Here is a 23,301-nt window from a genome sequence, read left to right on the forward strand (position 1 = left end):
GATGAGATTGGTGCCCAAGAAAGATAGCACCAGAAGTTGACCTCCTATCATCAGGATCAGAAGCACAATCTGCATCACAGTATGCATGAAGAGAGAAGGGATGCTGAAGAGAAGCAACCTGAAAGTGTAATCCCTAAGAGACAGAGTACCCTTAAGATTTTTTTTGCTCAGCAAAAATATCATATAAATATTAATAAGTACCAGAGGTACTAAAGCAATACATGTTTTAGAAATACACTCAAGAGCTGGTTCACAAACAGGCACTGTAATTACAGAACCTGGTATAAACCACAATAAGAGAAAAGTACAGGAGTGAATCCTAGATTCCTATCTTCATGTCCGAAGAAAACTTTCTTTGAGATTTGAAGACCACTGATTGTAATGGGAAGTGAAATCCTTTTCTAAGTGTCTAAGCCATGTCCAAATTAGAAACACTGCGTCATCCATTACTTTGTAAGCGTTGAAATTAGCATTGGAGAAGATAATGCTATTTTTGTGCTTCCAAATAGTCCAAGTGAGTGCTAATCACCACCATGTCCATTTGTTCCCCTGCAGTCCTTGATAAACTCGCTGACTGTGCTGAAGAAAATGGTGTCTTGGGTGGTGTGGGAAAGCCCCCCACCAATTTCACCCAAGACAACGATTCCCACCATATTGGGAGAATTTTGCTACAGTGAAAGAATAAATGACTTGCGCTCTCATCCGTTGATCTGCATAAAGGACACATATTCGTGCAATTCTACCCGTTTCCTTCTCCAATTATCTCTGGTTGGCAATCTGTCTTTGAGTAACCTCCATGCGAACATAGCCACTTTCATTGGGACCTTGAGCTTCCATAATTCCTTGAATTCTCCATCCTGTTCCTCTTCTGGTATGGCTTCTCTAATCACTCTGTATGCACTCCTAGCCGAATAACTACCACTTGACTCTGCCGCCCACACCCACTGATCCTCAATGTCAGACCTGATCTTGTGCCCATCAACTTGTATGAATGCGACCGCCATCTTTATCTCACTATTAAACAATGGTCTCCTCCACTCAAATTGCCACTCCCACCCTGCTTCATTGAAAACTCCTAATTGCTGAACAAATTGATGTTGCTGATCCGATATGTTGTACAGCCTTGGGTATTTTTCTGCTAATTGCCTGTCTCCACCTGTCCACTTATCCTCCTAAAATTTAAACTTATCCCCACGCCCAACCTTCCATAATGTCAATTTGTTCAACTGCTGTCCCTGCTGAGGATGTTGAGATACCTTCTTCAGATCACTCCACCACATGGAATCGCTACTAGTCCTCTGAGCTCCATCCAGATTCCTCCAACCGCCATACTTTGATTGTAGTACCCTTGCCCATGTCTTCCCTTGATTCTGAAACAAATCCCATTTCCACTTTCCCAGCAATGATATATTAAACGAGGTTATGTCCTTGGCTCCTAATCCTCCTTCTTCCTTTGGCATACACACCGTATCCCATCTGATCCACGCAATCTTGTTTTGCTCGGATGACCCACCCCATAGAAAATTCCTTTGTAACCTGACCAATTTGTCGATCACCTGTTTAGGAACCATTTAGTGATTATGGGTTCCCATGTCTGACATCTTCTGGGATTGGCACCTATAGGGATGCCCAAATATGTGAAAGGAAAGGACATCAGGCTACAATTGAGGTACTTGGATGCTCCATAGGTCCACTGATCCGACACCCCAAAAGCCCCGCAACTACTTTTAGCAAAATTTATTTTTAGCCCCGATGCAAGTTCAAAAGCACGCAGTATAGCTTTGATAGCTTTGACATTCTCCATAGTTTGCCTCACCCAAGAATATTGTGTCATCTGCATACTGGAGTAGGCTAACTTCAACCTTATCTATATCCACTAAAAAACCTTTATAGAGCCTTCTCTCTATAGCCTTTGACATTAGACTGCTCAATCCTTCGGCAACAATATTGAATAGAAGAGGTGATAGTGGGTCTCCCTGTCTGAGTCCTTTCTGTGGTAAGAACTCAGATGAGGGGCTTCCATTTACCAATACCGAGATTGAAGCTGATTTTAAGCAACCGAGTATCCATAAAATCCACTTTGAACAAAAACCCATTCTCCTCATCATGTAAATCAAAAACTCCCAAGACACCGAATCATACGCCTTCTCATAATCCACCTTGAAAACTATACAAGGTTTTTGGCGTCTTTTAGCCTCTTCGACTACCTCATTGGCGATCAACACACTATGGAGCATATGTCTGCCTTCTATGAATGCTGACTGTCATTCATTGATGATGCAATGCATAACCTTCTTCAGTCTATTAGCCAACACCTTAGCAAGAATCTTATAAGTACATCCTATTAGTGAGATAGGCATGTATTCATTCAACACTTGAGGGTCCGCTCCCTTCGGGATCAAGGCAATAAAAGATGCATTCAATCCCCTCGGAATGACTCCGTTAGCATAGAACTCATCAAAAAATCTGAGGAAGTCTGGTTTGATGACATCCCAAAATTTCTTGATGAATTTAAAATTAATTCCATTCGGGCCCGAGCTTTTATCACTACTGCAGCTCCATACAGCCCTTCTCACCTCCTTCTCACCTCCTTCTCCTGAAAATGCTCCACTAGCAAGTCATTCTGATGCATATCAATGGTCTTGAAACTAATACCATCTAGTCTTGGTCTATCAAAATCATCTTGCCTGAACCTCTGTGAAAAGAACCTTCTGACTTCCTCTTTGACTATTTTCGGCTCATCCTTCCATGATCCATCAACCAACACTCCATTCAAACAATTTGATCTCCGCTTGGAATTAATCATCAGATGGAAATATCTCGAGTTACAATCTCCTTCCTTGATCCATCTAGATCTGGCCTTCTGTCTCAGTAACGACTCATGAGCTTGAGCGGCCTCCCACAGCTCCTGTTGTAGCTGCTTTCTGAGGGCCCGCTCGTTGTCTTCCAACTGCCTATCTGTTAACTCCTCTTCCATTTTATTTAAATCTTCTTCTATCTTCTTGAATTTTCTGAAAGTGTCTCCAAATTGTTCTTTGTTCCACACCTTGATCTTCTGTTTGAGGGCTTTGATTTTCTCTTTTAACACGAAGCCCCCCCACCCACTCTGAGGATTGGATGACCAGCTGTCAAAAACCACTTTCTTGAAGGACTTATCTGATAACCAACAGTCTAGTATTCTAAAAGGTTTTGGGCCCCAATTGACACTCTTGGATGAAAGTAAGACGGGGCAATGATCCGAGAAGTTCTTGACCAGCGTAGATTGAGTGGACCCAGGCCATTTTGAAAGCCAATCTGGGGAAACCATGAATCTATCCAACTTACTTTTAGCTATACCATTTGGTCTAAACCACGTGAATCTCTTTCCCACCCAAGGCGCTTCTTCTACCTCCATGTCGTCAATCCAATCATTGAATTCCGCTATGGTTCCGTCCATCTGCCCCCTCTGAGACGATCCTATTATCTCTGTAGAAGTCCTAATGTTATTGAAATCCCCTAAAATACACCAATATCCACTCGCATTTTGATTTTTCAGTTGAGATACACTGTCCCAAAGCACCCTTTTTTCTTGAAGATTGCATGGAGAGTATATATTAACAATATGCACTGGTTGCGACTCCTGACCCCTCTTTCCTGACAGCAATATAAAGCCAGCTCCAATGAATCTGCTCTCAACCTTAAATTCTCTCTCATTCCAGATACAAAGAATACCACCAGTTGAATTAACTGATGGATATGCCTCCCATACAATTTCGGAATCCCCCCATAAGGCCTGACACAAAGACTTGTCAATATTCTCCTTTTTTGTTTCTTGCAAACACAGAAGATCAATATGATGCTCTTTGACCATCCTTCTGATTGCCGGCCACTTAACCCCCTCCCTAACCCTCTTACATTGTATGAAATAATATTCATGGGATCCGTCTCGTAGCTCCCAATCTAGCTGCCTCTTCTCCATCTCTTTTCTCCAATTCCAGCGGCTGTTGAACAAAGTTCCTCTGTGAATTACCTGTTGTCAGCCCCAAATCAGTGACCATGCTCCAAACACTTTCTGCAAGTTGTTCATGGTTTTCTGATTGACAGTACCCTTAAGATACCTCAGAATTCGCTTTACAGCTAACCAATGCTGCTCCGAAGGCTTCGACATGAATTGACACGCCTTATTTACAGAAAAACTAATCTCTGGTCTTGTTATGGTAGCATACTGCAAGACCCCAACAATGGACCTGTATAAGGTAGGATCAGAAAAATCTTCAAAACCAAGCTTGGTTAATTTACACCCTCCAACCATAGGGGAAGAAATAGGATTAGCCTCATCCATTTTAGTCTTGACCAAGAGATCTCTGATCTACTTAGACTGAGTTTGAATGAGTGATCCATCCTTTTGTCTTTGAACTTCAATTCCCAAAAAATAATCCAAGTCACCAAGATCTTTGAGAGAAAATACAAAATTCAGTTGTGACACAAGTGAATGAATCGATTTGATGTTGTTACCAGTAATAATAATATCATCTACATAGACTAAAATGTAGACTACAAAACCATTTTCAAAAAATACATAGAGCGATGGATCACATTTACTAGAAGAGAATTTAAAACTAAGAAGAGTAGCCTTGAGCTTGTCAAACAAGGTTCTAGGTGCCTGCTTTAAGCTATAGATGGCTTTGTGTAATCTGCACACTCAATGTTTGTTTGAGGAAACAAATCCAGGGGGTTGAGATATATACACTTCGTCTTCAAGGATGCCATTGAGGAAGGCATTGTTGACATCTAGTTGTTGAAGAGGCCATTTGTGAGAAATGGAAAAAGAGAGAATAAGTCTAATAGACACAGGAGAAAAAATTTCTTTTAATTAAATCCCAACTGCTGATGAAACCCTTTTGCAACCAGCCTGGGTTTGTACTTGTCTATAGAGCCATCTGGATTTTCTTTCACCCTAAAACCCCACTTACTCCCAATAGCAATTCTGGAGGATGGAAGATCAATTAAAGTCCATGTTCCATTTTTAATGAGAGCATCATAGTCTGCTTGCATAACTGATTGCCAAGAGCAATTTGTCGAGGCAGCTTTGGTTGATTTTGGCTCAAGATGAACAAGGAGAAGAGTAGGATTTATTCTGTATTTAGCTATCCCAGATTTAGCACGAGTGCACATAGGGTGAGTATTGAGTGGTCTTTCTGAAGTAGGGCCAGTGTCAGATGATATGACAGTACAATCTTGATCAATATCGATGTTAATATTGGGTTGGATGAGTGGAGAAGCATTTTATTTAGAATGAACAGATAAAGGAGATGGCAAATGTTTAGATTCTTAGAATGTGGGTTTGGGCCTAACTCAACCCCAAAAGTTAACTCATAGGGTTAGGGTTGTCCCCACTTATATACTCTATCTTGGTACTATCTTTAGTGGGACTTATTTTTTCCCCAATACACCCCATCATGCCCAACACTTTTGGGCTTGGTGTGTGGATAACTTGGTGGGTGACCCTTTTAATGGATCTAGGTTAGGTTCTGATACTATCTTAAAATGTGAGTTTGGGCTCAACTCAATTTTAAAAGTTAGCTCATAGGGTTATGGTTGCCCCCACTTATATACTCTATCTTGGCACTATCTCTAGTCAATGTGGGACTTGGATTTTTTCCAATAGAGATGAATTGAATGAAATAGAGGTGTTACTTGGGATGGAAGGTGTGGATGAAGGTAGAGGTGTAGGATTAGGTGCAAGTGAAGGTTGAGTATTTGATAAAACAGTAAGGGTGGATGTAGTGTCAGAAACATCAGAAGTGATTAATGATGGTTCAGGAAACAAAGTTGGGTAAGGAAAACTTAGTTCATTTAAAAGAACATCTTTGGAACATATCATTACAAAATGGGAGTGAAACAGAGAAAGCGAGGTAGAGAGAGAAACAAAGAGTGGGTGGGAGAGAGAAACAAAGAGAACGTGAGTGATAGGCCTTGCCTCAACTATGCCAGGAAGGAGAATGTGCAACATGGTGCGACGGCAACAACGACCAGATGGGGGAAGGGAAGGAGCAAAAATTGGAGGGATGCACCGGACATACTGTCGTTCTACTTCACAAAGTTTCCAAATGACATGGGAGAAAAGGTACTATGGATCGAGTTCAAGAAGTGGAGTGACGTTAGGGAGGTATTCATCTCAAGGAATTGAAATAGGAGTGGCCGTAAATATGGCTTCGTGAGATTCAAATGGGTTGAAAATGCAAGGAAACTAGAGAGACAATTGGATAACCTGGTTCTTGGAGGATTGAAGCTACACGTGAACATCCCGATGCATGGAAGGGAATGGAATCCGATAGAGACAGTCAACAAGAAACACCAGGAAAAGGAGGAGGTAGCCATAGAAAAGGTGGAAGAGAGAGACAAAGGTAAAGGAAAGGGGACAACAGAACATATGACACTGAATACAGGATTACAACAGCAGAATCCCCAACGAGAGGCAACTTTCAGATCATATCCGAATGTGGTTGCAGCAGACAGTATGCATGTGGTGAAACGGTGGACATTGAAGTATGCGCAGGCATCAAGTATGACCTCTCGCTCGTCTATCCAACTAACACTATCAATGAATAAGAAGGCATGGCTAACCAAAGCTTGGATAGGTAGACTGAGGAACCTAATGGCGTTTGATAGACTTGATGAAGTACTTATGTGGGATGGAGGTGAAGAATTAAACCAAAATACATTGGCGGTGACATGGTGCTTCTCATGTGGCTCAATGACACAAGAGCAGAAGAGCTGTGCAGAGAAGGAGTCGAAAGTGGTTTATCTATGTTCCATACTCTAGAGAAATGGAGTCCAAGCTTGAGGCCTGGTTTCAGGTTGGTATGGGTGATGTGCTTGGGGATTCTGTTACACGCATGGGATGCGGAAAACATCGCAAGGATCGCGAAGGGGATCGGGGAGGTGGTTGATGTGGACGAAGACGTAGATGATCTTTAGAGGCTAGATAGGGCAAGAGTTTTAATCAAAACACCATGGCCTCTTACAATTAACCACACAGTAACTGCGTCCATTAATGGGGTCGATTATGTGGTTACGATTGTAGAAGAGCTGTGTTACAATTATTGTAGATGCAATTGTAACAGAGGGGGCTATGTAGGATCTTCTGATGAATTGGGAGTGAGGTTAGGATGGATATTCTGTCGGAGGAAGCACAGGTTGGCGGCGAGCTTCCGGGAACCAACACAGCAGCGGGTGTAGAGGGAGACGAACCTGACAGAATCATCGGGTTGCAGCAATTTCCTGTTGGTTATTATACAAACTTTGTAACCACGGTCAACAATGATGCCAGGAGGTCGTACTCACCAAATGGTGACCCCACTCAATTCGGGTTAGGTGAGGAAAGAACTGAACAAAAAGCTGACGAGATCAGTGCTTCAGGCGGAAGTCAGCTAATGATCAGATGATTTTTTTAGCAACACAGTGATTGCATTCTGAAACTAGATGTTGTTATGTCACTCATGTTGGATATTTGTTTTAAATTATGCACTACCTGTCTAGTTAATTTGGCTTTATTCATTATTATTTTGCTGAACTAAGAGTTCTGATGTGTATATATTATCCATTTGCATGCTTGTGTTATTTATTCGTGATCTTAATTTCCTGAATATCTTTTTTTTCTTTTTTAATTTTTTAGATACTTGTGCATGCATTGTATAATTGAAGTAAATTATTTGACAATTGTCTAAGTATTTATACCTTGTTTTAATTACAGAGAGAATTGTCTGCTTTGCTGGATGCACTTGAACATTCTGCCTGTAATCCGGAAATTGCATGTGTTCTTGTGGGGAGTTTGGTTCGCATCTTGCAGCTTTCTCCTGAGAGAACAATTGCTTCCTTTAAGAACTTGAATGCAGTCTCTCGTGTTCTACAAGTTGCCTGTGTTCAAGCACAAGAGTCTAGAAGGCCAGGAAGTATGGAGCCCTCCAATGAGAATAGTGGCATGGAAGCATTGGTATCAGTGCAAGATCAAAATACATGCAATTCACCTAAGATTATACAAAGTTGTTTTAATTGCATGAAAATGTGCATGGAGTTCTTTGCCAAGTTTATAGCAGCTGCTGAAGATACTAGGAGTTTGATATTACATAGTTTTACATGCATTGATTGCTTGTTTGATTTATTTTGGGTGGAGGGTTTGAGAGATGATGTGCTTAGACACATACTCGATCTCATGAAGGTATTCTTTATGTGCTTTTTGCTTGAATTTTGCTGTTATAATGTAATTGGGGAAATGATTTTCTGTGTTACCAGTTTTAACATGGCTATTTTTTTGGTCAGATTATGCCATTCTCCGAGGAAGATAAAAAAGCGAAGTTGCAGTTATGCTCTAAGTATTTAGAAATGTTTACTCAATTAAAAGAACGTGAGAAAAGTTTTGTTGATCTATCTGTTGATTTGTTGGTAGGAATGAGAGATATGCTTCAGGCTAACCAAGCAGTATGTGTCCAATATTGATTTATTTCTTTACTCTTTGCTTAAATGTCTTCAAATGCTTTTGGCAATTTTACTGAAGGCTTGACTTTAATGCTTTATTGCTTCAGTACTATCAGACTCTATTTCGGGATGGGGAATGCTTTTTGCATGTTGTATCATTACTGAACAGCAACCTTGATGAGGCAAATGGGGAGAAATTGGTTCTGAATGTACTCCAAACACTTACTTGTCTGCTTGCAAGTAATGATACCTCAAAGGTACTTATCTTCATTGTTTTTTCCCCTTTTTTCTTCCCTAATGTTGTTACTTTTTTTTTTTTACAAACGTTTTGTTTCGATTAAGCACATTTATGAATTGTATCTTACTGTTTTTCCATAGGCTCCATAAGTTCTTTCTTTTGTTGTCCTTTAGCTGTTTTTTGATTGTGGCAAACCAATTACGGCAAAAACTTAAGTTGTTGGACTAAAACTCATGCATAAAATTATTTCTTTATCACACCTTATACAAGAGCCTATGGGCTTATGGCATGAACAAAACACTGGCTCGTTTTTATCATATACTTGAATTCAATTTTTATTAAGAAGAATATAAGGTAGACAAGGATCAAATTCTTAACTACTTAGACAAAGGGGCTTTGGAACTATGTTTTTTTTTATCAGCAAATATATATATATATATATATATATATATATAAATAATTGAAGTACCAGAGGTGCTTAATACATGGGTAGGGAAGCCATACAAATGGTTCCATAGTCAGACAAACACTGTCTGAATAGGAACCAGACTATGACTACATATGAAATGTACATCTGCTGTTTAGCCTATTTATACTACCCTCTGTTAATACAAAAAGCCCTGTCGGAGGTTACTTGACCAATGATTAAAGTGGATTGAGAAATCTTTCTCCATTCTTCTAAGCCAAGTCCATAGTAGGAATGTTGCATCCTCAAACAGTTTGTTACCATTGAAAGTTGCATTGGAGAATAATATTCTGTTTCGAAGCTGCCAAGTGGACCATGTTACAGCCAACCATCAATACTGTCACCTCTTGACCCTTATGCCGTCAGCCTGAACAAATGAATGTTGAAGGAAATGATGTTTTGGATTTAAAAGGAAAGCACCTTTAATATTCAACCAAGACATGGTATCCCACCAAATAGGTTGGATTTTGTGGCAGTGGATGAACAAGTGGGATGCGTCCTCCTCCACCCTTCTGCAGAAAGGGCATGACATGTCTGAAATCTGCACTTGTCTCCTCTGCAAGTTTTTTCTTGTTGGCAGTCTGTCCCTAAATAATCTCCATGCGAAAATCGCAATTTTGCTTGGGATCTTGATTTTTCATAACTCCTCAAAACATTCCTCCTGGCTCCCATCTGCTATCTCCTCCCATATCATGTTATAAGCACTGTGTGTAGAGTATGTACCTGATGGTTCTCCTAACCACTCCCATCCATCAGATCCCTGTTGCTGTATAGACTTGCCTTTAACCTCTCTTAGGAAACTAACAGCCGAATCAATTTCAATATCAAACAGCGGTCTTCTCCATATAAAATTCCACTCCCAACCATTGTCCTTGTGAGTACCCAACTGTCTAATAAGCTGGTTCTGCTGTGATGAAACCAAGTATAGTCTAGGATATTTTTCTGCTAATGATTCCTCCCGACAGATCCACCTATCCTCCCAAAATTTGATTCTATCCCCCCTCCTACCTTCCATTTTAATCCATCTTGGATAACCCTACCCTGATGTGAGTGATGAAGAGCCCTTTTTAAATCCCTCCACCAAATTGATTCAGGGCCTACCCTACCTGCTTCATCCATATTCCTCCATCCACCATATTTGGACTCCAATACTCTAGCCCATAATTCCCCTTGGTGCTGTAAAAGATGCCACTTCCATTTGTCGAGAAGAGCAATATTAAAAGTGTTGATGTCCTTGAGGCCCAGACCCTCCTTTTCTTTTGGTAAATACACTGTCTGTCACCTAATCCATGCAATCTTGTTTTGGTCAGGTCCTCCTGCCACAAAAATCTACGTTGTAATTTTACTAGCTTATCCACCACTAATTGAAGCACCCTGAAAAAAGAAAAGAAATAAATAGGAATTGATGTTAGCACTGACTGTATTAGTGTCACTCTCCCCCCAAAGGATATGTGTCTTTGTTTCCATTTTGCCAATTTTCTCTCACATTTGTGGATAATGGGATCCCACATTTGACATCGCCTCTGGTTGGCCCCTATGGGTATGCCAAGGTAAACAAAAGGAAAAGCCAGCATACTACAATTCAGGTAATTGGCTGCAGATTGCTTCCACTGATCTGTTACCCCAAATGCTCCAAAACAGCTCTTTGCAAAGTTGATTTTTAGACCTGATACTAGTTCGAATGTCAGTAGGATAGCTTTTATTGCTTTGACATTCTCCTTAGATGCTTCCCCAAAAAAGATTGTATCATCCGCATATTATAAGATGCTAATGCTCACATTATTGGAGCCAACTAAGAAACCTTTGTATAGATTTTCCTCCATAGCTCTCCTCATCAGCCCATTCAAAGCTTCAGCTACAACATTAAATAGGAAGGGTGTTAATGGATCCCCTTGCCTAAATCCCCTTTGAGGAAGGAACTCAGCTGTGGGGCTGCCATTCACCAAAACTGAAATAGATGCAGATTTCATACACCCCTCAATCCATTTGACCCATTTGGAACTGAAACCTATTCTCCTTAGCATGTACAACAGAAAATCCCATGAAACTGAGTCATATGCCTTCTCATAATCTACTTTGAATACAAGGCATGATTTGTTGCTCCTTTTGGCTTCTTCAATCACCTCATTGGCAATGAGTGCACTATGTAGTAAATGTCTACCTTCAATGAAGGCAGATTGGGCTTCATCTATGATAGATGGCATTACCTTCTTCATTCTTTTAGCCAACAACTTCGCCACGATCTTATACATGCAACCTATTAGTGAGATAGGTCTATAGTCATTCAAGAGATGCGGGTCAGCCACCTTGGGAATTAATGCTATGAAGGATGCATTACAGCCTCTAGGAAAAGCACCATTAACATGAAATTCATCTAGAAAACGAAGAACATCAGGTTTAAACATCTGCCAGAATTTCTTAATAAATTTAAAGTTCAGCCCATCAGGACCTGGGCTTTTCTCACTCCCGCAATCGCAGACAGCCTGTTTTACTTCCTTCTTTTGAAATGGAGCCGTCAGCATGTTATTCTGATGCTGATTGATAGTTTGAAAACTGATGCCATCAAGCCTAGGCTTGTAATAATCTGGTTCATGGAATCTTTGTGAGAAAAAAGATCTAACTTCCTCCTTCACCTTATGTGGGTCGTCAGTCCATGTTCCATCAATCATGACCCCCTTTAGGGAGTTATTCCTACGATTGGCATTCATCAGCAAATGGAAGTACCGTGAATTGCAATCTCCCTCCTTGAGCCATCTCGATCTCGCCTTCTGCCGCAACAAAGATTCATGAGCTTGGGCAGCTACCCATAGTGCTTCTTGTAATTGTTTCCTTTTCATGACTTCTTGGGAGGATAGCTCTCTTTGGATTGTGTCTTCCTCCAATTTATTTATTCAGCCTCAACTTTCTGGACCTTTTTGAGGGTATCTCCAAACTGTTCTTGATTCCAAATCTTCAGCCTTTGCTTTAATCTCTTTATTTTTTCTTTGAGAACATAACCTCCCCAACCTGATTGCTGGTGAGAAGTCCAACAGTGGTGTACAGTTGCCTTGAAGGAATTGTCTGATAGCCAGCAATCTAGAATCCTAAAAGGTTTAGGACCCCAATCTACGACCTTGGACCGAAGCAAGATTGGACAGTGATCTGAGAAGTTCCTTGCGAGAGTAGCTTGACAGCTACCAGGCCATCTGCCAAGTCACTCATGGGATATCAGGAACCTGTCAAGCCTGCTCCTAGATGCTCCATTTGGTCTATACCAGGTGAACTTTTTTCCCAACCATGGTACCTCAATAACCTCCAGATCATTTATCCAGTCATTGAATTCTTCGATGCTGCTCTCCCCAGATAGTCTTTGACATGTGCCAAATCTTTCAGCTGTGTCCCTGATGTTGTTGAAGTCACCCAGGATACACCATAGCCCTCCAGACAATGAATCTTTCAACTGCTTTACAGTATCGCATAGTATTCTCTTATTATGAATGTCACATGGTGAATAGATAGCAACTATATTGATTTGGAGTGCCTCTTTGATCCATTCCCCTACCAAGAGAATAAATCCATTGCTAATGACTTTCCTCTGTAACCTGAATGTTTTTTCGCTCCATAGACATAATATGCCTCCTGCTGTATTATTAGCAGGCTGCATCTCCCAACAAACCTCAACATCTCCCTATAAAGCCTGACACATAGCTTTGTCAATCACTTCTTTCTTTGTCTCTTGGAGGCATAACATATCCGCACCCTCCTTCTTGATCAATCTTCTAATTGCTGCCCACTTTACCCCCTCCCTAAACCTCTGACATTGTATGAAATTATATTCATTGATTCCTTCTGTTGTCTCCCCACCTCTCACATTCTATCTTGTCCCTTCCTTCCGTAGACTTAATTTTTTCAATGATTGTATTCTGCTCATCTCCTCCTGTAGCCCCCATTTGTTTAGCCATGCTCCATATGTTAGCTGCCTCTTGAATGTGCTGTAGCTCTGTATTTGCTTCTTGACCTCCATTGTGTGTAGCTGTTTCAGTGGTAGGGGTATTAATGGCAGTACACGCAGTCCCAATTTGTGCCAGGTTCTGTGGTTGTATTCTGCTTCTATCTATTTCTGCCACTGTAGTAGATAAAGAATGACCCATTTGGGATTTCTTTTGACACCTCCTTTGTCTTGAATACACGTGCCAGGTATTTTCAGCTCCTGCTTTGTTATTTTCTGGGCTAAGGCCCAAGTTGTATGTTTTCTCAGTGGGGGTGTAAGTTAAACAACCCATCCTTTTATTTGGCCCACTTATATCCACGACACTACTCCCCCCTGCTCACGTGCTGCTTCTTCAATTACAGCTTCACCACACTCCTGTCTTTTAAGATTGTCATGTGCACAAAAGCTGTCTTGTGCCTCTGCCTCGTCACGTGTTGCAACTACTAATATCTTCTGGGCCTCTGCCATGCCACATGTCTCCCCCTTTTCTTTGTTACCATTTCCGTGAAATGTCTGCTCCCCTGCTGCATGGTTGGTGAACCCGTCACTGAGTGGCTGCCCCTGTTTGGCTGATTCGTCATGGTGGTAGGTGATCTGTGCCTGCCGCCTGTGATTGTCTTCCTATACAGCCGTAGGTACTCGCTGGTTTCCGCCAAACACCTGCGGACTATTGCTAGTATCCAGTGGGTAATTGTAGCCACTTTGACCGCTGGATAATAGAGTCATCTCGTGATCTACGACGCCGGCACTGGGCCTAGTAGTGATGTAGCATGGTGCGGGTCGCGTTTCCGGTGCCGACAGGTGTTGCATGTCATCTTCGTACACCATGTTTTCCGTCGATGTCAGAGTGGGGTTGCCGAGATAGCTTTCGTCGGAGTCGATCTCCTCCGACGAACCCCTGAAGCTTCGTCCCCTCCTCAGGCAGTCACAAGTACCACTGCCGCACTCCTCGACAACATACACCTTGAAGGTTTCGCCACCAATATGGACGTTGATGGTGTGTTGGATTGTCGGCCTCCAAGGGGTCTTAATGAGCACTCTTGCTCTATCCAGCCTCCGTTTTTCCTCAACCTCGTCATCCATATCCACCATTTCTCCCATAACAGCCAAAATCTGGTGGATATAACCTAGGCCAGCCTACTCCCTGTGCGTAAGTTCGGACTCCATCGTTCCATTGAATAGAACATAGATGTGCCTCCGTCTTGTCCACCATTCATGATTTGTTCTGCACCGGCGTCATTGAGGCCAAGTAACAAGACTAAGTCATCTCCTATGTATTTGGGAGTTATATCCAGTCCTATCTCCCACCATAAATCGTCCTCCATTCTTTCAAACATAGCTGCGTTTTTTAGACGCCCTACCCACGCATCCTTCAGCCATTTGATGTCTTCTGGTCCGATGTCAATGTGAACCGAGGAAGTTGAAGTTTCACGGCTGTGGGTTGGGCTGTTGAGGGCCATTCGTTGTCCCGAAACCCTGTTATTTCTTGTCAGCACATCCATGTATGAAACTGGGTTTGTTTGACATGCTTGTCTTGCTCAATTAGCTTCTATTTGAGTGCTTCCTCATACCCCTGTGGTTTGATCCCTGCAACTACCTTTCTTGGCATCTCCCTTCCATGCTTGGGGATGTTGACATATAATTTCATCCCGCCAATAACGATCCTATCTAGCTGCCTTGCCAAGTAGGGAATGTCGCGTGCCCCTTTAAATCTGACGAATCCATACCTCCTTCCACTGTAGTTTCTACGATTGGGTATGAAAATTTCCTTTACATCACCCCACTTCTTGAAATGATGCCACAGCTCCTTCTCTGTAATGTCTTCACCAAAACGAGTGAAGTAAAAGGATGTGATATCCTTGTGGTCCCTCCAGTTTGTCACAGTGCAGAGTTGTTGGGCTCTTTCCTTGTTTCCGGCATAGTCCCGTCGGGGTGCCTCCCTGAAGCTCGCTCTGTCTCTCTCAGCTACCTTACCTCTAAACCTATCTCTCCCCCACCCAGTGTTTCTCTCTGTAAACCTATTCATTCTCTCTCGGTGGCGTATTTTCCTATTTCACAGTTTGTGAAAACAAAAAATTGACACAAATGATGTTATAACCAATTCTCCTGAAGCTGTAAAGGCATATGAATGTGTTTATTACATCACTTCTAAGGATAAATCCTTTTTTTTTCCTTTCTTTAATATCGCTTGCTCTTTAAATCAATTGATCTTTCATGAAATATTTTTTTTTCTCAAATTGAAGTAAAAAGATATGGAAGCTTGGTCCGAAAACTTTTCTTTGTCTACAAAGTGGCTATGGAACTTTCTTCATTCTCTATGCCCAAAGATGATTAAGAGCAAATTTTGTCTATGGATTCAAAGGGTTTTTACTTGAGTAGGAGCTAGACAGATATGCTGAAATTTTAGGGCTTGTTTGGGGTGGTTTTTAGTTGTAAGTTTCCAAAATTTTAAAAACAACCAGTTTTTAGTTTTAGTTTAAAAAAATTTATAAACCAGACACTAGGTCTTGAACTGCCCTTAATTTTTCTATTTTCTGTATTTTGGTTGCATACGAATTTGAGTATAGGCTGAGTGCCTTTTGACAACAATCACGCTCTTTCCTTTAAAGTGTTATCCTTTTTGCTTTGCAACTAGATCATATTTTTATATTCTTTTTCCTGTACCTGCTTATATTGTACCAATGCATTCCAATTCAATAACTTCTTGTATTATTATCTCTTGCAGGCAGCATTTAGAGCTCTGGCTGGAAAGGGCTACCAGACGCTGCAGAGTCTGCTATTGGATTTTTGCCAATTGCATTCAAGTGAAATCCTTTTAGATGCTTTGCTCGATATGCTTGTTGATGGAAAATTCAATGTCAAAATGAGTCCTATGATAAAGGTGATGTACCAGTACATAGGCCTAGCTTTCAAAAATTGTTTGATCCACTTGCATTGTTTCATTTTCTATTCCAGGAAACTGAAGAAAGTGGTATTTGGTGGACCTGATGCTATATCTTATTTAGTACTGTGAAATCTTCATTTAATAAATCTTGTTTTCATGTTTTCTTATTTTTCTGCTTTTCTTTTTTTATTTCAGAATGAAGATGTAATAATATTATATCTTATTGTACTGCAAAAGGTTTGCAATTCATTTCCCCATGTTTTTTCTGATCAATTATTTTCTTTAATGATTATTTTAGTAGTTTTGCTAAAGTTTGTTTTAAGAAAATAATGCCATTTGTTTTATTGCTTGTTATCTTTTGATTGGGCAGAGCAGTGAGTCATTGCAGCATCACGGGCTAGACATTTTTCAGCAGCTTCTAAGAGACTCCATTTCTAATAGAGCTTCTTGTGTCAGAGCAGGAATGCTTGATTTTCTTCTTAATTGGTTTTCTCAAGAAGATAATGACAGCGTGATCTTTCAGATTGCACAGTTAATTCAAGCCATTGGTGGGCATAGCATATCAGGGAAGGATATCCGCAAAATCTTTGCTTTACTCCGAAGTGAGAAAGTTGGGATGAGGAGGCAGTACTGCTCTGTTTTGTTAACAAGTCTCTTGTCAATGCTACATGAGAAGGGGCCAACTGCCTTTTTTGATCTTGATGGAATTGATTCTGTAAGTCCTGAAGCCATTATAGATATATCTCTAGAACTCCATGTTCTTCTTTAGTTACTTTTGAAGTATTTGGCATCAACAGTACTTTTTCTTCCATCCTAGATATATTCAGTATATAATTATAATTGGTGTGACTAGCTGACATTAATGGAAGAAAAGAAGAGTCATATTTGAATAATAAACATCTTTTATTAATACAGTTTTTAAGAAAACTGAGGATATAATACCCTCTGAGAATGTTTACCGAGAAGACTGTTGATGAAAAAGATATATATGGAAACCATTAGCTTAGAAGAGCTATCTGATCCCTTTGCCAAGTTGATAAGGGAATCTCTCCTCTCCCTAACTGGAAAATGAGCCTTTATTCTTAATGAAGCCCAAAAAACTAGTCCATCCTCAGAGATTGTAAAAGCTGGTGGCATTATTTTCTACCCTTACTTTAACTGCAACATATGTGCATGCCTCAACAGAATATGTGTTTGTCTTCCTAAAAGTCTGAAATGTGGAAATAGGAGTTCCAAGCGTTCTACTTAGGTAACAGGTACGCTGTACGCCCATTGCTCCTAAAATATAATAGAATGTGTATTACAAAGCTGCCAGACAATTCAGTGTTAAAATGGTGGCTACTAATCTCTGCTATGAGACACGTCAAACAAATGCAAGGATACAAGTATACAACCTAATGTGGTCTACTCAGGATATCATTTATATGTTCAAGTTCTATTTAGTTTTGTCAAAACTAAGACTTTAACTTTGGTGAGAGCTTAATGCTTCTAAGAAAGAATTAGCAAGGACTAAATTCTTGCTGGAAGGATTTTGAATCAAGTAACTGAAGAACTTATCTGAGTTATAATAATGAAGGAACGTAGTAATCCATCAATTCCAACGAAGCTCACTTGGAAACCTCTTTAGCTGAACCAATGAATATATTAAGGAGTATGGATACTTGTGAACTGTTGTTATATGGGATGATTGGGTTATGATGTATCTTTGATAGAAGTTATTACTTATGACAAATACCATCAAAACTGGCTATGCCAGATCATAATGAGCAGCTGACAGAAGTATTACCTGACCATGTCAATCTTGACTTAAGTAGCATTGAGTTATTTTGACTTAATTGTGGTTTATGAATCGGAACATTTCTTATTTCTTAATGAGCTTTAGGTTAAATTACAAATACTCTTGGGTGTATAGGATACATTCTTTATGTTAGTTGTTAATGGATGTCGTATGATGCTTGTAAAAGTATTGTTTTTTGTTCCCTGCTTATAGTTCTTGTAGAAGCAGTTTTTCATTGCCAAACTACTGCTTCATTCTTGTATTCCATCGATTATCTCATTCTTTTCAAATTCTTGTAGGGTATCATTCTGAAAACCCCTCTGCAGTGGCCCCTCAATAAGGGTTTTTCTTTTTCCTGTTGGCTTAGGGTTGAGAACTTCCCTAGAAATGGATCAATGGGTCTTTTCAGTTTCCTTACAGAAAATGGAAGAGGGTCCTTGGCTGTGCTTGCAAAGGAGAAGCTCACTTATGAGGTTAGAAATAAATCTTCTGAAAAATTAGTTCTTTTATTCAACTTGTGTGTTGTTCCTCAACATTTTTTTGTTCTTATTTTTAAATGCAAGTTTTTGCTGGCTTGATTTTTCTTGTCCCTTGCAGTCAATTAATCTGAAGAGACAGCGCATGGACCTGCATGTTAGTTTAGTCAGGAGGAGATGGCATTTTCTTTGCATAACTCATAGCATAGGAAGAGCCTTTTCTGCCGGTAGCTTGTTGAGATGTTACTTGGATGGTGATCTTGTCTCATCTGAAAGATGCAGGTTCATACCTTCATATTTTTTCCTTTCTATTTCTGTGATTTTATTTTTTGTGATTAATTGCTAAATTGCTAGTTGTGACATTCTGATTTGATTGTATGCTTTGTTTATTCAGGTATGCAAAAGTCAGTGAATCATTAACAAGTTGCATGATTGGTGCTAAACTCAAGATGCCTCACTATGAAGACAATGTGCTCACATTCGAATCCATCGCAGATTCATCCCCTTTTTTTGGCCAAATTGGTCCTGTTTATTTATTTAATGATGCCATTTCTGCTGAACAAGTACAGAGTATCTACTCTCTTGGACCAAGTTATATGTATTCTTTCCTTGACAATGAATCTTTGCCTCTTTCTGGTGACAAAGTACCAAGTGGGATTCTTGATGCTAAAGATGGTCTGGCATCAAGAATTATCTTTGGACTCAATGCCCAGGTCCATGAATTTTTTGTCCTCTATATGCCTATACATGCATGTTTATTTAGTATTTGTTTGTTTTCATAGAAGAGGTATGTTTGAGCCATATTTCATCAACATCTAAACTCAAGCATGTTTCTTATTTTTTTCAGGCAAGCGTTAGTAGAATGCTGTTTAATGTTTCACCGATAACAAGTCATCAATTGGATAAGAATTCTTTTGAAGCAGCTGTCATTGGTGGTACTCAGTTATGTTCAAGACGTTTACTGCAGCAGATAATATACTGTGTTGGTGGTGTATCTGTGCTTTTCCCTCTTATTACCCAGTGTTGTAAATTTGAAAACGAAGAAGTTGGAGTATCTGAAATGGGCGCACCACTAACACAGACAATGAGGGAGTGTGTGACAACAGAAGTTATTGAGCTTATTGCATCTCTTTTAGATGAGAATTTAGCAAATCAACAACAGATGCATATTGTCTCTGGATTTTCTGTCCTGGGATTCTTGTTACAATCAGTTCCTCGACGACAACTTAATTTGGAAACCCTTTCTGCATTGAAGCATCTTTTTAATGTTGTTTCCAATTCTGGTGTGTAATTTGTTCCCATGTCTTCTACATGTAATTTTCATTTGATGATATTTTCTTTTGCCATAAATTTGTTTTTTTCTATTTCCTTTTCAATGCTTCTCAGGACTGGCAGAGCTACTTGTGGAAGAGGCTATGTCTAACATATTTCTTAATCCTCTTATCTGGGTTTATGCTGTTTACAAGGTGCAACGTGAATTGTACATGTTTCTCATCCAACAATTTGACAATGATCCTAGATTACTGAAGAGCCTATGCCGACTTCCGCGTGTCCTTGATATAATTCACCAATTCTATCGTGATAATGTAAAGTCTCAATCATTTGTTGAAAGTAACCCCCTTCAACATTCTGTTTCTGAGCAAGTTACGGGGGAAAGACCTAGTAAAGACGAAATGCATAAGATCCGTCTTCTTTTGTTGAGTCTTGGTGAAATGAGTCTCAGGTACAGTTTCATGTTTCCCCTTTTCCACTTGACATTTAATATTTATTATTCATAGTCTACATACTCTGTTCAATTTTTCATTCCAAATTTTTGGGGATACGCAGGCAGAACATTGCTGCTGGAGACATAAAAGCTCTGATAGCATTTTTTGAGAAAAGTCAGGATATGACCTGCATTGAAGATGTCTTGCACATGGTTATTCGTGCTGTTTCTCAGATATCATTATTGGCTTCTTTCCTTGAACAAGTTAATATAGTTGGTGGTTGTCAGGTTTTTGTCAATCTTCTCCAGCGGTATGCCCATCTTTACATGAATTCGCTCAGTGTTAAATAGCGGCTGTAGTTGCATTATGGCATTGTGGATTTTGAAGAATCTGCTATGTATTCCATGAAACAGTAGCAGCCACAATAGTGGTCACATGTAATAATAATTAAAAAAAAGTGGTCACATGCATCGCGGAAGACATGACTGTTTTAGTTTTGTTTTTTAAATGAATAGTCACATTGGGTGTGACTGACTGTTTTCATCACCCTTTGCACATGTATGCACTGTCAGTCTCACACCCACTAACTAAATTGGTAACCCTTTGCTATCATAAAAGATTCCCCCACTCTTCAATCTGTTTCCATTCATGCCCTCGTCCATCCTTCTGTCATTTGCAGCAGCCGGCAAGTCTCTAGTGAGTCTTACCCACTTTTAAGTAAGATTTTCTATTTATTTTTCCTTTCTCTCTTTTTTGTTCTGTCCTCCCTTTTCTTCCTTCTCTGTTTTACACTTGTTTCACTTTCTCCTTCTGTCTCTTTTCTGTACTTGTGTTTCATCCTCTGTTCTTTCCCTTCGTCTGTCTTTTTCCTCTTTACTTTTTTCCTATCCCTTTTTCTTTTTTTGTTCTTTATCTTCCTCCCTTTTCTGTTGTATTTTCAAATTCTGTATGTCTAATTCTAATCATACTTTGTTCTTGTAGAAACTAGGATTGTCTGAGAGAGAGAGAAATAAGGTTTTCTGAAATGAAAATCTGAAATCTATCATTATTATGAATCTGGGTATAACAGACTATATTATTGTTGCTGAACAGCTTGTTAAGCAAGCTTAGCCTATCATATTACGGTTATAACTAATTCTAACAAACTTATATATTCTATCTTTGCTTTATCTCTAGCCAATATGGGACTTGGGTTTTTTCCGATACATCCCATCACACCCAACACTTTTGGGCTTGGTGCGTGGATAATATTTACAGTACTAAACTCTAGTTGTTGATTAAAATACTTAAACCAATTCAAGAGTATACAATACACTAATACCCTCTGCAAGCTCAAGATGGGAGTGATGCAAAATTTTCACGCACTTTGAGCTTCGATCTAAAGGCAGTAAAAGAGGCAGGGGACAGAGCCTTGGTGAGGATATCAGCACATTGCTCCGTAGATGGAATGGAACATGCTGAGCATGAAACTTCTTGCTGAGAACCTTTTCTTGGACAAAGAACAGATCCAATTCAACGTGCTTATTGCGGGCATGGATGACCAGATTTAAGCAAGAGCAACTGAACTTGAAACCTTATTGCTAGAGGAGGAAGTTTGCTGGAGGAAAAATTCTAGAGTCCTATGGGCCAAGGAAGGGGATGCTAATTCAAAGTTTTTTCTCAGGATGGTGTAAGGGAAAAGAAGGAAGAATTCTATTGAAATGGATCTGGAAGATGGAGTCTATTTAGGGATTCTGGGGTTATTGCTTTTGAAATTTCCAGAATTTATATGGAGATTTTTTGTAGGAGGGATCCTCTAGACCATTTTTAGAGGGGCTGGATAGAAATCCCATTTTTTCAGAAAAGGCCACATCGTTAGAAAGACCTTTGTGAGGCTGTTTTACTTTTGGATAAAGATAAAGATAACGCTCCTGGTCCGGATGTCTTTTCATTAACCTTTTTATTTTTCCTGCTCATGATCTTCTTAGAGGTGTTTTTTGACTTGTGAGAAATTGACATCCTTTGTTACATTTTTTTTTTATCAGCAAAGATAAGTATATATATAGATAATAGAGTACCAGAGGTACTAAATTACAGTTGTTTTGTTGCCCAAGCTGGTGGTTCGAGAAGATAAGTATATATATATCCTTTGTTACATGATTCAATTTCATAGATTCTGGTTCATTTGTTTTCTTGAGAGGTTGTCTTTGTGCTCTTTCTTTGTACTATTCAAAAGCTTGGATCATATAAACAATATACACACTCCAGCTTTAGGGGAGTGTAGAAATAAAATCCATGTACAGTGTACAGATTACTAGGCTCATTACATTATCCTTTACTAGGTTCCTTATTTATGCTCTTTTCATATTTCTGTAAAAATTAAGTGTATCTTACTGTAAAGCTTAAATATAAATGGAAGTTCAGAGTTCAGTGTTTTTCTGTACAATCCAAACAAAATCCATTATCATATCCTTTGCACTCTTCTACCTTTATAATTTGTTTTCTATGAAAACAAATGTTTCTTTTACTATAAAGAAATTATAAAAGATAATTGCATTGTTTTCTAAATATTTTAGGCTGTACAACTGACATGTAGATTGGAGGTTAAAGAAATAGTTTTATGATATCAGTAACTAGATATCTGGGTCTGATGCCTTCTTGTGTTTTTTTTGGTTTGTCCTAGGGGATCTGAGTCTACTAGATTGTTGAGCTTACAGTTCATAGGGAGGCTTTTGGTTGGCCTTCCTGCTGAGAAGAAGGGGTCAAGATTCTTTAATCTCCCAATGGGAAGATCCAGATCAATTTCAGATAACCAGAGGAAAATCAGAATGCAACCAATTTTCTTAGCTATATCTAATAGACTGTTCTGTTTTCCACAGACCGAGAATCTGTGTGCCACTTTATTTGATGTTCTTCTTGGTGGTGCTAGCCCCAAACAGGTAATATGACATATAGACCCCTCATGTTTCCCCCCCTGCTAGTTTAAATTACAAGGTTTAAATTGTGTGCTTGATAATGAGTTAAAGTGAATTAAGTTGCCAAGACAAAGTCTTTTACATTATGATGCTTATTGATGGTTACGCGCCTGAAATTTCTAAAGGAAGTTTTCTTTACAGGTTTTACAAAGACATAACCACCTGGAGAGGGTGAGAAGCAAGGGTAGTCATTTTTTACTTCCTCAAATGTTGCCTCTGATTTTCAGATATCTGTCTGGCTGTAAGGATGCACCTGCAAGAATGAAAATAGTCAGAGATTTACTTGACCTTCTTGATTCAAATGCTTCTAATATTGAAGCTTTTATGGTATGGCTCTTGAAAGCTCTTCTTTGTTTACAGGTGATGAATTGTT

General features: G+C 39.6%; 1 protein-coding gene across 8 annotated transcripts in view; it reads left to right on the top strand.

Moving 5' to 3' along the window:
- The window catches only part of LOC114409230 (BEACH domain-containing protein B-like), a 63,076-nt gene that overhangs the window by 15,618 nt on the left and 24,157 nt on the right, over window positions 1-23,301 (top strand). For all 8 annotated transcript variants that reach the window (XM_028372612.1, XM_028372606.1, XM_028372607.1 and 5 more), the window contains 14 exons: window positions 7,736-8,200; window positions 8,302-8,460; window positions 8,565-8,714; window positions 15,857-16,012; window positions 16,211-16,252; window positions 16,386-16,730; window positions 18,092-18,265; window positions 18,390-18,550; window positions 18,663-18,981; window positions 19,116-19,551; window positions 19,655-19,991; window positions 20,096-20,284; window positions 22,637-22,892; window positions 23,070-23,255. In XM_028372612.1, coding sequence (XP_028228413.1) covers window positions 7,736-8,200; window positions 8,302-8,460; window positions 8,565-8,714; window positions 15,857-16,012; window positions 16,211-16,252; window positions 16,386-16,730; window positions 18,092-18,265; window positions 18,390-18,550; window positions 18,663-18,981; window positions 19,116-19,551; window positions 19,655-19,991; window positions 20,096-20,284; window positions 22,637-22,892; window positions 23,070-23,255 — 3,375 coding nt within the window. The remainder of the gene's footprint in view (window positions 1-7,735; window positions 8,201-8,301; window positions 8,461-8,564; window positions 8,715-15,856; window positions 16,013-16,210; window positions 16,253-16,385; window positions 16,731-18,091; window positions 18,266-18,389; window positions 18,551-18,662; window positions 18,982-19,115; window positions 19,552-19,654; window positions 19,992-20,095; window positions 20,285-22,636; window positions 22,893-23,069; window positions 23,256-23,301) is intronic.

Source organism: Glycine soja, chromosome 4, assembly GCF_004193775.1.
Source record: "Glycine soja cultivar W05 chromosome 4, ASM419377v2, whole genome shotgun sequence".
NCBI classification, from domain to species: Eukaryota; Viridiplantae; Streptophyta; class Magnoliopsida; order Fabales; family Fabaceae; genus Glycine; species Glycine soja.